Raw genomic sequence first — 14,297 nt, forward strand, 5'->3', positions numbered from 1 at the left:
TGTAGTAATTACTCCAAGTGTTTCTCAAACGCTATATATTTTGGAATGTAAAAAAAAAAATTGGAGAAAATTTAAATAAAATTTCATTGCAGTTAATTTTTACCTTTCTTATATTTTTCACAATTAACCAACTCATTTGAATCCAGATCATTTAGCAAGGGTTATGGCACAATTACACTTAAAACTGCATCAAAGGGACTCATTTTATTTCATTCTCTTGTGCCAAACGTCAAAACAGGGCACAGCATGAAGTCTTACATACTTTTGTCCATTGTAAGAACACTCAAAACATCCATAAACAGTTTCCCTCTTATAGTTCCCCATTCCACAGAGGACACAAGGCCCTTTCGGAATATTGTGATTGAGTAAATTAACTCGAACATGAGTCCCTTCTCTAAGAGAGAAGTCAGTCATACTGAGGGGTTTATCATAGTAGTAATCTGAGAAAAGGTCATCCATGTAAAGTTCAGAGCGAGCAATGGCATCCATCACCCTTCTATCTGAAAAGGAAAGCACACAAAAATAAGTGTTGATTAAAGATACAACAAGGGAGAAAGATAAAGCCACAAGTGACATTCTATAAATATGTCATCTAAAATTTAAAATACCTCAACAGTAAAATCAAGAGTTTTTATTATAATCAGGAATTAATCAAGCTACAAAAATTTTTAAACTTAAATCCTTCATTTTGATTAGAGATAACTGAATAGCAAGTTTATACATTAGTGAAGAGGGGAAAATATGCATCCCAAATACCCTTTAATTAATGTCATTGGTGATCGGTATCAAATGACATACTTCGTTCAAACAGTATATTTCTTAATCTGTAGAGTATTGCGAATGTTGCTGTTTCTTCTCTTTCAAATCCTCCTTTTGACACTGAAGTGACACAAAGGTCTATCAAAAAGAACAAAGAAAAAGCATAGCACAACACTCTTAGGAAAAAGAAACTTAAAGTCAGCCTGTCTATAACTTGTTTGTATATATTTGTTTGCATATTGTTTCCCCCATCAGACTGAGCTCCTTGGAAGCAGGGACTGTTTTTGTGTGTTTGTTTTGCCTTTCTTTACAGCCCTAGCACTTGGAGACATTTAATAAATGTTTATTAAGAACTGACCTTCTAATAAGAGTACCCCCATTCTTTCTTATAGCCATACTTATAGAAGCCCAAATCCAGCTACTTTAGGAAGACTTCATTATGGGTTGCCTTGGCCTACTACTTGCTGCTTTGCTCTGCTGCCTATCACCTCCTGTCACATGATTTGAACAAGTCATTTATTGGTAATTGGGAAAAAGAAAGTCACCAAAGAGCTAAAATAGAGATTCACTATGATAATGTTGTTCACAGGGTGTTTACAAACTACAATAGCTAGGGGGCTCCCTTGCCTTAGCCATATGAATTTCATGACTTTTTTTTTTTTTTTAAATCCAGTTTTGGATTTTCCATAGCCCTAAAAATGTAAAGTTGGCCCTGGTGAGCATAAAAGTAAAACCTCAGAGAATACAAAAATACAACACTCATTTGACTATATTAGCCATAATCATCTAATATGACTATACTATTTTTTCTTTTTAAAATGTTACATGGTATACTAAAAAAAATGACCAAACTGGGGAGAGTTACTTTATTTATTTGTTTGTTTAATTATTTATTTAGTTAGTTGGTAGGGCTATGAGGGTCAAGTGACTTGCCCAAGGTCACACAGCTAGTAAGTGTCAAGTGTCTGAGGCTGGATTTGAATTCAGGTCCTACTGAATCCAGGGCTGGTGCTTTATCCACTGTAATACCTAGCTGCCCAAGACTTACTTTAAAGGAACAAATAGATTAATATAGATTAAATGAGAAGCCTAACTGTGTGATAATTGAGCATCTATGCAAGCACCTAAAAATTCTGAGTAAACAAATGGTCATGCAGGTAGGCAGCATTAGCTACAGATTGGGAGAGCTTATCTGGCTATATCAGAGACTTAAACTATTATCATCTTTACACTGGAAATGACCAAACAAAAATGACCAGCGGAATTAATAGAAGACAAGCTAGGAGACAGTAAGAGAGCACTTATCTGCCCTTGAGGAATTCAACCCATCTGGTAGTATATCTATGTACTATATACTTGGCTCATTGAAAAGCCAACAGATGTGATTGATGAGACACAAGATCTTGGAAAATAGGAAAGATTTTCCACAAGACAGGAGAAGTGCAAATTTCCCAATTTTCAAAAAGGGGAAGAGAACAGAATCTACAAATGATAGGCCAGTGAAGTTTGATGCTGATTCCTGGAAAAGTTCTAGAATGTATTATTAAAGAAGTGGTTGACAAATATCTAGAAAGGGAAGCAGTGATTACAAAGAGCCAGCATGGCTACATTAAGTACAAATCATGCCAGACTCCTCTCATTTCCTTTTTCAGCAGGATTACTTAATTAATAGATGAAGGAATATAATTTACTTACACTTTATCAGAACTTTTGAGAAAGCATTTCATATTATTATTGTAAGGAAGGCAGGGAGATATGGATCAGACAATAATATAATCAATGTGATTCAGTACTATCTGAATGGACAGATTTAAGTAGTTGTTAAAGGTTCAGTGTCATTGTGGCAGAAATTCTCTGGTAAAGGACCCCGTGGATCTGAAACTAGCCCTGTGCTATTTAACATTTTTATCAGCTTGGATAAAAGTATAGATGGTATGCCCATCAAATTTAAAAATGACACAACTTTGGGAAGAATAGCTAATACAATGGATCTTGACAGGCTAGTGCACTGGTTTCAATCTAATATGGTCAAATTCAATAGGGATCAGATTTCAAATCTTGTAGTACTTGAGTACAAAAAAAAAAATCAATTCCTCAAATATAAGGTGGTATGGGCTGGATAGAGAGCACTTGTTCAATGAGTCAGCAGTACAAAAGTGGCAAGCAAAAAGCTAATAGATCTTGGGTTTCATTAAGAAAGGCATAGGGGCAGCTAGGTGGCACAGTGGATAGAGCACCGGCCCTGGAGTCAGGAGTTCCTGAGTTCAAATCCGGCCTCAGACACTTAACACTTACTATCTGTGTGACCCTGGGCAAGTCACTTAACCCCAATTGCCTCACTTAAAAAAAGAAAAAGAAAAAAGAAAGGCATAGCTGGCAGCTAGGTGGCACAGTGGATAAAGCACCAGCCCTGTATTCAGGAAGACCTGAGTTCAAATCCAGCCTCAGACACTTGACACTATCTGAATGACCCTGGGCAAGTCACTTAACCCTCATTGCCCCGCAAAAAAAGAAAAAGAAAAAGAAAGGCATAGCTTCCAAGAATAGGGAGGTTATAGTCCCACTGTACCCTGCCTTCATCTGGAATATTGTGTTCAGTTCTGGGCACCATGGTTTAAGAAGGACATCGATAAACTGGAGAGGGCAGCTAGCATGGTGAAGGGCCTTAAATCATGTTGTATTGAATAATTGAAGGAATGGAGCATGGTTAACCTAGAAAAGAATTGGGGGTAGGGGGGACATGATAGTTGGATTCAAATATTTGAAAGATTGTCATGTGGAGGGAGAATTAGACCTGTTCTACTTGGCCCCAAAAGGTAGAACAGGAAGCAATGGGTAGGAATTACAAAGGAGCCAATTTGGCCTTAGTATCAGGAAAAACTCTCTAAAACTTAAAGCTGTGCAAAATGAATGGGGCTTCCTACAGAGGTAGTGTATTCCCCCTCCTTGGGCATCTTCAAGCCAAAACTAAACAAACACTTTTCTGATATGTGATAATGGGGGTGCCTTTCCTATGTGGGTTGGACAAGATGATTCCTGAGGTCCCTTCCAACTCTCAAAGTCTGTGATTCTATAAAAGAGGTGACCCTCAGATGTACTTAGAGGTTTTTTTAAAAGGGGGAAAATGACTGCTTATGCGGTTCTATTTAATTCAATTCAATAAACATTTATCTACTGTGTAATATATAGAAAGGACTGTTATCAGGGAAGAAACAAAGATTACATAAAATAGTGCCTGATCTCAGTACTATTTGAAAGTACCTGAGAGGAAAAATCTGGAAAAGCTTACATGAACTGATGCAAAATGAAGTGAGCAGAACCAGGAGAACAATGTACAGTAACAGCAACATTGTGTGAGATCAACTATAAAAAACTTAGCTCTTCTCAACAATGCAATGATCTAAGACAATTCCAAAAGACTGATAATGAATGGAAAATGCTGTCCACATCCAGAGAAAGAACTGATGGAGTCTGCATGCAGGTTGAAGCATACTATTTTCACTTTTTTTTTGGTGGTTTTTTTCTTTTGGCCTATTCTTTCAGAACATGATTAATATGGAAATGTTTTACATGATTGCACATATATACAACCTATACTAAATTGCCAAAATTCTTAGGGCAGGGATGGTGAGGGAGGAACAGGGGGAGAAAATTTGGAACTCAAAAACTTTTTTAGATGAAGGTTTAAAATAGTCTTTACATGTAATTGGGGGAAAATACTATTTAAAAAAAAATACCAGAGAAATGCAAGATGCTCTATGTGAGATTAGAGTGAACACTCCTAACTAGAAAGAAGGTTAAAGCAAAGCATCCTGAAAGGGGTAGCATTTAAGCCAGGCTTTAAGAATACATAGGATTTCAATAGAAGGGGGTGAAGATGACAATCTAGAATGTGTAACAAACAGAGTCAGGAAAAGGCAGGATGGTATGGAGGATGTTGAGTCCAGAGTGCCTAGAGTGAAGACGATTCAGAGGGGATGGTGCTATAAATAAAGACTGAAACGAAGACAGGATTTAGAGTCTAGAGCAGATCCCTATCTCTCCATCCCTCCATTCTGTAGATTGTAAAGAGCAGTCTGGAATAGCACAAGAAATGCTGGGCTAGAAGATATGATGGGCCTGCTATCTATTTCTGATTCTGATTGTTGTCTTACCAGGGGTAAATCATCTTCTCTCTTCAGACCTCAATTTAAGCTCATATAACCCTATACTCAACCTACAGAGCTATTGTGAGGAACAAATGACACAAATATATGCAGTTTGTAAACCTGGTTTATTACCACATGGAAATATTTTATGCCACTATTGCTCTAAACTACAGGAAAGTTGAGTGAGGTATTTATTTACCTGTTCATCCAGAATACTTAGGTCATAAGTAATTCAACATAGGAAGATTTAAACATTTATCAACAGTTTAAATTTAAACAATGCTTACTGGGTCTTTATTGTATGCTGAGCACTCGCTTGGTTAGATATAACTTTAAAAGTATAGACTTGGGGTGGCTGGGTGGCACAGTGGATAGAGCACTGGCCCTGGATTCAGGAGGACCTGAGTTCGAATCCCGCCTCAGACACTTAACACTTACTAGCTGTGTGACCCTGGGCAAGTCACTTAACCCCAATTGCCTCACCAAAAAAAAAAAAAGTATAGACACAACTGCTTTTGCCTAGTTTCATACCCTGTTTACGGAAAAGGAGTATTACAAAGTAGGTAAGGGGGCAGCTAGGTGGCACAGTGGATAGAGCATCAGCCCTGGAGTCAGGAATGCCTGAGTTCAAATCCGACCTCAGACACTTAACACTTACTAGCTGTGTGACCCTAGGCAAGTCACTTAACCCCAATTGCCTCACCAAAAAAAAAAAAAAGTAGGTAAGAAGTTGTCTCAATAAACAACTATAAGTATTTTTAAATCATTTTTGTAAGCTTTTTAATATATAAAACAGATTCACAGACTTAAGTTGAACAGGCACAAATGTCAAGACTAGAGATAAATTTATCTGAGAGTATCTTAGTTTTTATTTAAGTTGTTTGAAGTTATTTGTTAGTTAAAAAAAAATTAAGGGTTTATACTAGAAACCTGGAAATCAAGGCCAACAGCCCTAGCCAGACATAGTATCTTTAAGGTCATGAACTTTCTCCTTTCCCCCCCCAAAAAACAAACATACTTCCTATCCTTTCAGGTGCTCAGTACTCTCTCTCTTTTTTTTTTTTTTTTTGCGGGGCAATGAGGGTTAAGTGACTTGCCCAGGGTCACACAGCTAGTAAGTGTCAAGTATCTGAGGCCAGATTTGAACTCAGGTCCTCCTGAATCCAGGGCTGGTGCTTTATCCACTGCACCACCTAGCTGCCCAGTCCTCTCTTTTCCTTACCCTTCCCTCTACCCCTTCCATCAAAATCTGCTATTAGAAAAAAGGTCTGATATTAGTCATTTACATTCTAGTGTAATAATAGTTCAACATGTTACTTCTTCCAGTCATTTTTAACATTTACCTCTGCAGGATCCTTGCCATACTAGTTAAAAGTCATCTAATGCATCTCTGCATAAGACTGGCCCTTCTGGAAAGTATTACTTCATTTTAATGATTTCATTTTCACACAAAATAATTGCCAAGTAATTTATGAGTTAAAATAGTTTATTTGAAAAGCATAAATATGTAAATATTCACAAACATTACTTACCAAAGGCACCATCCAAATAAATGAAAAGTTCAAAAACACTAAAAGCTATGGTTGTGTGTGCAGGAAAAACAATAGCTTTGTCTCTTCCCTTTGGGTTTTGTTCATCAATAATGTGAAACTAATTTTCAAAAAAGAAAACATGTATTAGTAGGGAGTCAGTCATGAAAGGGAAATTTATTGTGAATGAAATATTTAAGGAATAGCATTTATTCAATTTTCTAGACAAGGTTTGGGTTGGTTTGTTTTTTTAATTTTTAGGATTACCCCACTTTTGTTTCTTTGTTTTTTATTTTTGTTTTGGGGGTTTTGTGAGGCAATTGGGGTTAAGTGACTTGCCCAGGGTCACACAGCTAGTAATTGTCAAATGTCTGAGGCTGGATTTGAACTCGGGTCCTCCTGAATCCCGGGCCAGTGCTCTATCCATTGCGCCACGTAGCTGCCCTTAACCTTACTTTTAAAGGAAAGGACTATCTTGTTTGAAATTAGTTCTTCTAGTAGTAGTTCTTCTAGGGACAAGAATTCTCTACTTGGAAATGGTAATTTATCCCCAGGAAGGAAATACTATACCCATATTTCATTCACTTTGCTGTTGGATCTAATAATGTTAAATCCGATACAATAATAAAGCTCTCCAGAGCATTCCTTTTATGTCTAGTTACAAATGCAAATCAAATAGATTGTTTGAAAGTTTCCTTCACTGGCTTTCTGATATGTGGGGCTGTTCCAATGCCTTGGGACTTTCAACAGACCTTCGAAAACTATTCTAAACCAAAAGCCCGTGTGTATCTTTCAGGCCAGTGGAAGTTCTAATTCTTACGTGAAAGGTTTGTTAAACTAGCCAGATTAAATCAATAATTTCTGTTTCCTGTTTCAGTAAAAACCAGTAGTCCCAAGCAGACAAAGCTTCGCTTTACTAAGATTTAGATAAAATTTAACTAAAACCTTACCTTTCCATTCTCAAAAATGCAATTCTTTTTAAATGAAATTAATCAAATCGTTATTTATGATGTTTAACTAAATAAAAATAAATGAGATGAAATATAATTGGTTTAAATATTTAAGAAGAAATAACTTTCTAAAATTAAACTAAAAGGTTAAAACTCTGAATGAGGTTTGGCTACAAGAAATATTACTATACAAAACAGTCACATTTTAGGTTCCTATAAACAACATAACCTCAATCCTTTGTTTCAAAAGTATAATCTGTATGACTAAAAAAGAAAAATATACTCATTGAACCAAACACCTGCTTTCATTCTTATGGCACCATTTCAGTGAATAAAGGATAGTCTTTAGTTATATGCACTTTATTTCATAAGGCTGGGTATTTGAGCATCATTCAATTCTTTCAATTTAGTATCCAAGTTCTCTTGGAAAAAGAAAATTTCCCACTAGTGTGACACACAAAAATTCCAGTGCAAACAACACATTTTCTGCCATTTTCTAACAAAATGTTAACAAAAAATTGCTATTACAACTATTCTTTTGTCCTAGTACCACTAAAAAAAACTGGTTTCTAGCTTTAAAAAAAATCACAACCTTTTAGTTAGTAAGAGAAGTCTTTTAAGGATATTTACCCTCACTGCTTCCCCACGCATTCCAGCATGCACAGATAATGAACACTGGCGTGTTGTTCTAATACTTTCCATGACCACACACAATACCGCCTTTCTACTACTCCTTGATTGACGGATTAGGCAGTGATCAAAATTAATTTTTCTAAAATAAAGAAAAGAGAAATCCACAGGTATTTTTGTTACCTAATTACATTTATTTGGTTTCTAATTCATAATTATGAAGTCATAAAAATGAATAAAAACCTACTTGCTTTTGATGTAAAACAATTTGAACAGGCCCAAAAGGAATCAATATGACTAAAAGAAATTTAGTAAACTTTTAAAAAAGAGTTTAACTAACTATGAACCTTTGTTTTAAGCAATCATAGGACTGCTGTAGTTTGCTGGGAAAGCAAAAAGTGTAACAATGCTTATCTATTTTTAAAAAATTTCCTATACTCTGAACACTAAAGAGATGTTTCTTAATTACAGTTAAGTATAGCATAGTTAAGAAACTGCAGTTGCCTGTACTACATATCATCTATATTCTGCTTGAATTGTTTGTACCATAGATCCCTTATACCTTGTTAGAGCAGATGTTTCTTAACCTTGAGGGTTTGGTTTTTCTGTATTCTTTTTGTATTCTGTGTCTTTGTCTCCATTTCCTCATCTGTAAAACTGGGATAATAACAGAACTACCTCTGAGGGTTGTGATGAGAATCAAACAGAGTAATAATTGTAAAGTGCTTAGCACAGTGCCGGCACATAGTACACACTACATAAATATTAGCTATTATTATTATTTTATAGTTAGTATGGAAAATCAAAACAGAGCAGGCATTTTCTTTGATTTTTGGTGCTTTTAAGTATAAAAGAATCCCTCCAGGAATATCTGGTAGAGATGGTACTCATCCATATGATTCCATTGATCTCTCTTGTGTTGCAAGTTTAAAAACTGCTGACAAGCCACTGTACTGCTAGCACTGTGCCAACATGGTACCATGTCAGTCCAACATGGTGCCATGTCACTACTGTGATGCTACCTCTCCTTTCTAATTTCTTGGATTTAGACTACATGATGTGGGGAAGCACTGTGGTATAATAGTGGGAAATGAGCTACATTTAGAATCTAAAGGACCTGGGTTCAAATTCTTACTCTGCTACTTATTACCTGTGTGAGCCTGGGCATGTAACCGAACCTATCTGGTCTTCAGTTTCCTCACCTGTAAAATTAGCTCAGACTAGAAGACTGCTAATGTCTATTCCAACTGTAGATCTATGAACCTATTACATTTGGTTTTTGCAGAAATCAATCCACGTGGAGGAACTTTCATTATATTTGCACCAAGCAGGTTCTCATATTCTTTCATTTCAGTTCTTTAGAAAGTCAGTCAATAAAAATTGTTGTTATTGGGGCAGCTAGGTGGCGCAGTGGATAGAGCACTGGCTCTGGATTCAGGAGGACTTGAGTTCAAATCCCGCCTCAGACACTTAACATTTACTAGCTGTGTGACCCTGGGAAAGTCACAACCCCAATTGCCTCACCAAAACCAAAACCAAACCAAAACCAAAAAACAAAAAAAAGTGTTGTTATTGTTTCATTTTTCAGTTGTGTCCAACTCTTCATGACCCCTTTTGGGGTTTTCTTTGTTAGGATACTGAAGTGGTTTGCTGCGTCCTTCAGCTCATTTTACAATGAGGAAACTAGGGAGAGTTCAGTGACTTACCCAGGGTCATAGAGCTAGTAAGTATCTGAGGCTGAATTTGAACTTTGGAAGGGGAATCTCCCTGACTAGGCTCAGTACTCTAGCCACTGAACCATTTCATGCCAGACACAGTACTAAGCACTGGATGTAGGGTTCTCAAGGACGGGGACTGGGGTTTTTGTTGTTGATGATGGTGGCAGGGCAAGGTTTCCCAGCACTTAACAGTGCCTGTTATATGGTAAATGATTAATAAATGCTTACTGCTTGACTAAGAGACTACTATCAAATGACATGGAGACAAGTAGAAATCAGGGGAGCAATATTGTTAGGAGAAGAGGTGGCATTTATCAAATGTGGCCCTGAGAAAAGCACCTTTTGTGGACCAATCAATTTTTTTTTCAAATGATTTTTGAAACTCATTTGCAAGATTAATTGGAACATTCTGAACTTAATTACTTAGCTTTGTAAAATATAACACACATTTTACATGTATTATAGCCAAATTTGTAAATTCAAATATTTAATTGGATTATTTAAATACATAGAAAACTATCATACTGACCTAGTAGTAAGTTCCTTGAGTAATGTCGTTACTTCCACTTCATGCTTAGTTACCACACCAAATGAAGCTTTTACTGCAATAGAATCTGATCCAGCAACATTAACCCCAACATCATTCACCATATGATTTCCTCGCCTTCCATAGAGTGAAACATCTGATTTATCTTCATAATTCAGTAATTGGTAGGATGAGATACCTTTAATAAAAGAATATTGTATTTTAAATGTCTCTTGCCTGGGGCAGCTAGATGACACAGTGCATAAAGCACGGGCCCTGGATTCAGGAAGACCTGAGTTCAAGTCTGGCCTCAGACACTTGACACTTGCTAGCTGTGTGTGACCCTGGGCAAGTCACTTAATCCTCATTCCCCCACAAAAAAAAAAGTCTCTTGCTCACCTACTATGTTTATTTTTAAAGTACAACATTTAAAAACCCCAAGGTTATAAATTATAATAGTAATGGCAATGATTTAAAGCAAATTTTCAAAATATCAATTCCATTCATATGGAACTAAAATAGATTATGTAGTTAAATAATAAATACTATTCTTTTCTTTGTACTCTGGAAAACATCCCATAAAAAGAGATTGGGGGAGTAAGGTGGTGGGAGTGTTTTATTAAAAGTAACAATCTTGTTAAAATGCCAATTCAAACTCCTCTATGTTCCAACTAGGTCTAGAAAAATTCAGTTAACTAAAATAGGCTACCTCTATATACCAATAACTTAACGTAAATGACTTAAAAACAACAGTATCATAATAATAAGTTGTGATAGTTGAAATAATATGATAATTTCTCCATTTCAAAGTGCTTTTGCTTTTATGTAAGCAATATGGCCCAGTATATGAGTGCTTATTTGAAGTTAGGATGTTTCAGTCATTTTCAGTCACATCTGACTCTTCATGACCCCATTTGAGGTTTTCTTGGCAAAGATACTAGAGTGGTTTGCCATTTCCTTCTCCAGCTCATTTTGCATATGAAGAACTGAGGTAAATAGAGTTAAGTGACTTGCCCAAGGTCACACAACTAACGAGTATTTGAGGCTAGATTTGAACTCAGATCTTCCTGACTCCAGGCCCAGCATCCTATCCACTGTGCCACCTAGCTGCCCAAATTTAAGATAACCTGTATTCAAATTCTGCCTCTTGATCCTTATCATCTGTACGTTGCTGTTCAGTCATGTCTGACTCTTTGTGACCTGTGGACCATAGCATGCCAATACTGTCCATAGGATTTTCTTGTGTTAAGAGCTAAAATTCTAGCTAAACTGTCTAAAATATCTAATGAGTGGTCGCCAATAAATTATAAGCTTTAGCAAGAGTTAGACTTTTAAGCATTTATTAAGGAGAATAAGAATTTGGTAAAGAGAGAGAAAGGCCTAGATTCCTATCTATTAAAGGGAGAGCACATTTCTAGCTCCGCTCTCCACCAGAGTCCAAAGGAAAGAGCCTCAGAGCGAGTGCCAGTCTCTTCCTTCCTCCCACTAGTCCGAGTCACTTCCTGACGCCAAAGAAAAGACTCCTGGTCTTGCCCTCAAAGTCCTTCCCTTCATGGGCGGAACTCTTCTACAGTAAGTCTCCAGCAGGTGGCGTTATTCCAATCGTTACACTTGGCAAAGATACTGCAGTAGTTTGCCATTTCCTCTGCCAGTGGATTAAAGCAAACAAGGGTTAAGTGACTTGCCCAGGGCCACACAAGCCAGTAAATCTCTGAAGCCAGATTTGAACTCGGGTCCTTCTGACTCCAGAACCAGTTCTCTATCCACTGAGCCACCTTAGCTGCCTCCATATGTTTAATATAATAATTAATATTTGTAAATCACTAAGTAAATTCCTGGACTTCTATGTGCCTCAAGCAATTTCCTAAAATTTCTTTACAATGTCATAAATGGGAAGGAATTAATTATGATAAGGAAATCCCTATCATCATCTGATGTAGTTCATACAACAAATTTAAGGGGATAATGAGACCTCTTTCTCATTTTGTAGTCGTTTAATATGTGAAGTAGCTACATGGTGTACTGATAAAGCCCTGGATTTAGGGTCAAGAAACCCAGTTCAAACTCTGCCTCAGATACTGAACCAGCTGTAGGTAATAAGGAATAGTAAGTCACTTTATCCCTCTTAGTCTCAGTTTCCTTAACTATAAAATAAAGGTAATAATAGCACTTACCTCACAGGACTCCTGGGAGGACCAAATTCAATAAAACATGTAAAGTGCTTTGTAAACTCTGAAGCACTATATAAACGTCAGCTAATATTATTATAAAACAATCATATTGCATTGATTTGGTGAAACAACTTAATAAAATTTCAATTCAATTCAATAAGCATTTGTTGAGTGCTTAAAATGAGCCAAGCACTGTGATAAGGAGGACACAAAAACAAGAATGAAAATTGTCTGTGCCCACAAGAAGTCTGCCATCTACTCAGCTGGAGAGGGAAAGGTATAACAGTTATACATACGTAAGTAAACACAAAGCAATAGAGAGAGGTGGGGGAAGAGATGACAAACTGAAGAGTTCCCTGTATTTAATAAATTTTAAAATGTTTTGAGCTCCAATTGGATTTGATGCTATTTGAATTTGAAGCATTCTTTCTGTTACCGCTATCATTACACCTATTTCAACAGAAAACCTATCAATAAAAATCATGATATTCCTGTAAGATGCTATCTAGATTCAGTTTACTAATGTTGTACAAAGTGTAGTTACTCTAAAAACAGGCTTTTATAAAAGTTATTGAAAAACTTACCAGCTGAAATTTCTCTGTCTCCTAGGAGAATATCGTTCAGTGTAAAAGGTGTGGAGGTAAATTTAGCTCTCTGTAACAAAAAGCATCTTTTCTTTTTAACCACAAGGCTCAAAGGTTGATATTTGTCAGCTTCACTGAGGCTTGGAACGGGAACTAATCTCCCTCCATCTCCAACTTGCTTAACAAAGCTCTTGGTAGCAGCAGCAAACATATTAATATAATATTAATGAAAAAACACTTCCATCAACTGCAACTTCCAGATATTAAATCCATATTCAAAAGGTTAGTATTTTAAGGAAAATTACTGTGCACAAAACTAAATCTAGGATGAATCTTTAAATGCAGTTATATACTTAATTAGAAAAGCAAAATAACCTGTTTTCACTAAACTAGTTTCCAGTGTGCAGAACTCACAGCTCCCTTTCAGCTTCATGTACTCAGTTTAATGAATTATACATCAAGTGTAAACTGATCTACTAAAGGTAAGACTGAAGTGCCACCACCGCTATTCCATATGACTAAAAAAGCTAACTGAAAACACTGACATAAGTTGCAATAATGTCGTTTGGCAGGGCCAGAGCTAAGGTAATATGATCAGGGCAACGGGTCTAATATAGTATCAGTTCTGAAGTATACATTGGCAAGACCTTAAGTTTAAAATGACCAGCGTCAGCCCTGGATACGATCTTCAGTGGAACTGGTCCAAAGGAAATTCCTTTACAAGTTAATGATGCCAATTTTGGCAGTATGTTATGCCATTTTGGGCAATAGGAAAAGAATCATTTGGGATCAATTTAAAGACTCCGATTTTCTTATGTATCTCATTATACCCTCTACTGGGGGTGGTGTATGGTGGTGGGGAGTCAGTACTCACATAAATGAACTTGATTGAAGAACAGTATCAAGATTCATATTATTGTCCAACAATTTCATATTAGATTTTTACTCTGGATTTATGCTTAAGGAGAGACATACTGAAAAGCCCTGTTATTACAGGGTTCTGCGCGTTTGTTTTCCTTTATCAGTTTATTCTTGTTTTCCAAGCGGAGGGTGGACAGGGGGTCGGTGGTAAAGAGATGAGGAACATTAGATAGCATTTGGGGCCAGAAGGTATGATCTGTGAATCATCAATAGCCAGAACGCAGCCCAAATATAGCGTGATGCATAGGACTCCAGTCAATGCGGGTTATTTTAAAACAATGGCTATCTCCTTTGGGGCGACCCAAAGAAGAGTGCGGCCTTATTTCCAAAACCTTTTCTAAGGCAGGGCTTAAATGCACTC

At 36.7% G+C, this 14,297-nt stretch overlaps 1 protein-coding gene across 1 annotated transcript; it reads right to left on the reverse strand.

The window, feature by feature from the left end:
- Window positions 1-106: 106 nt before the first annotated feature.
- Window positions 107-13,410, reverse strand: PJVK (pejvakin). Its single transcript, XM_043997053.1, has 6 exons — window positions 13,016-13,410; window positions 10,264-10,459; window positions 8,017-8,158; window positions 6,440-6,557; window positions 799-897; window positions 107-500 (listed from the first exon to the last, which is right to left on the reverse strand). The coding sequence occupies exons 1-6, from the start codon at window positions 13,224-13,226 to the stop codon at window positions 205-207; spliced, it is 1,062 nt and encodes a 353-aa protein (XP_043852988.1). The 5' UTR covers window positions 13,227-13,410; the 3' UTR covers window positions 107-204.
- Window positions 13,411-14,297: the final 887 nt, after the last annotated feature.

This window comes from Dromiciops gliroides, chromosome 3, assembly GCF_019393635.1.
Source record: "Dromiciops gliroides isolate mDroGli1 chromosome 3, mDroGli1.pri, whole genome shotgun sequence".
In the NCBI taxonomy this organism is placed as follows: domain Eukaryota; kingdom Metazoa; phylum Chordata; class Mammalia; order Microbiotheria; family Microbiotheriidae; genus Dromiciops; species Dromiciops gliroides.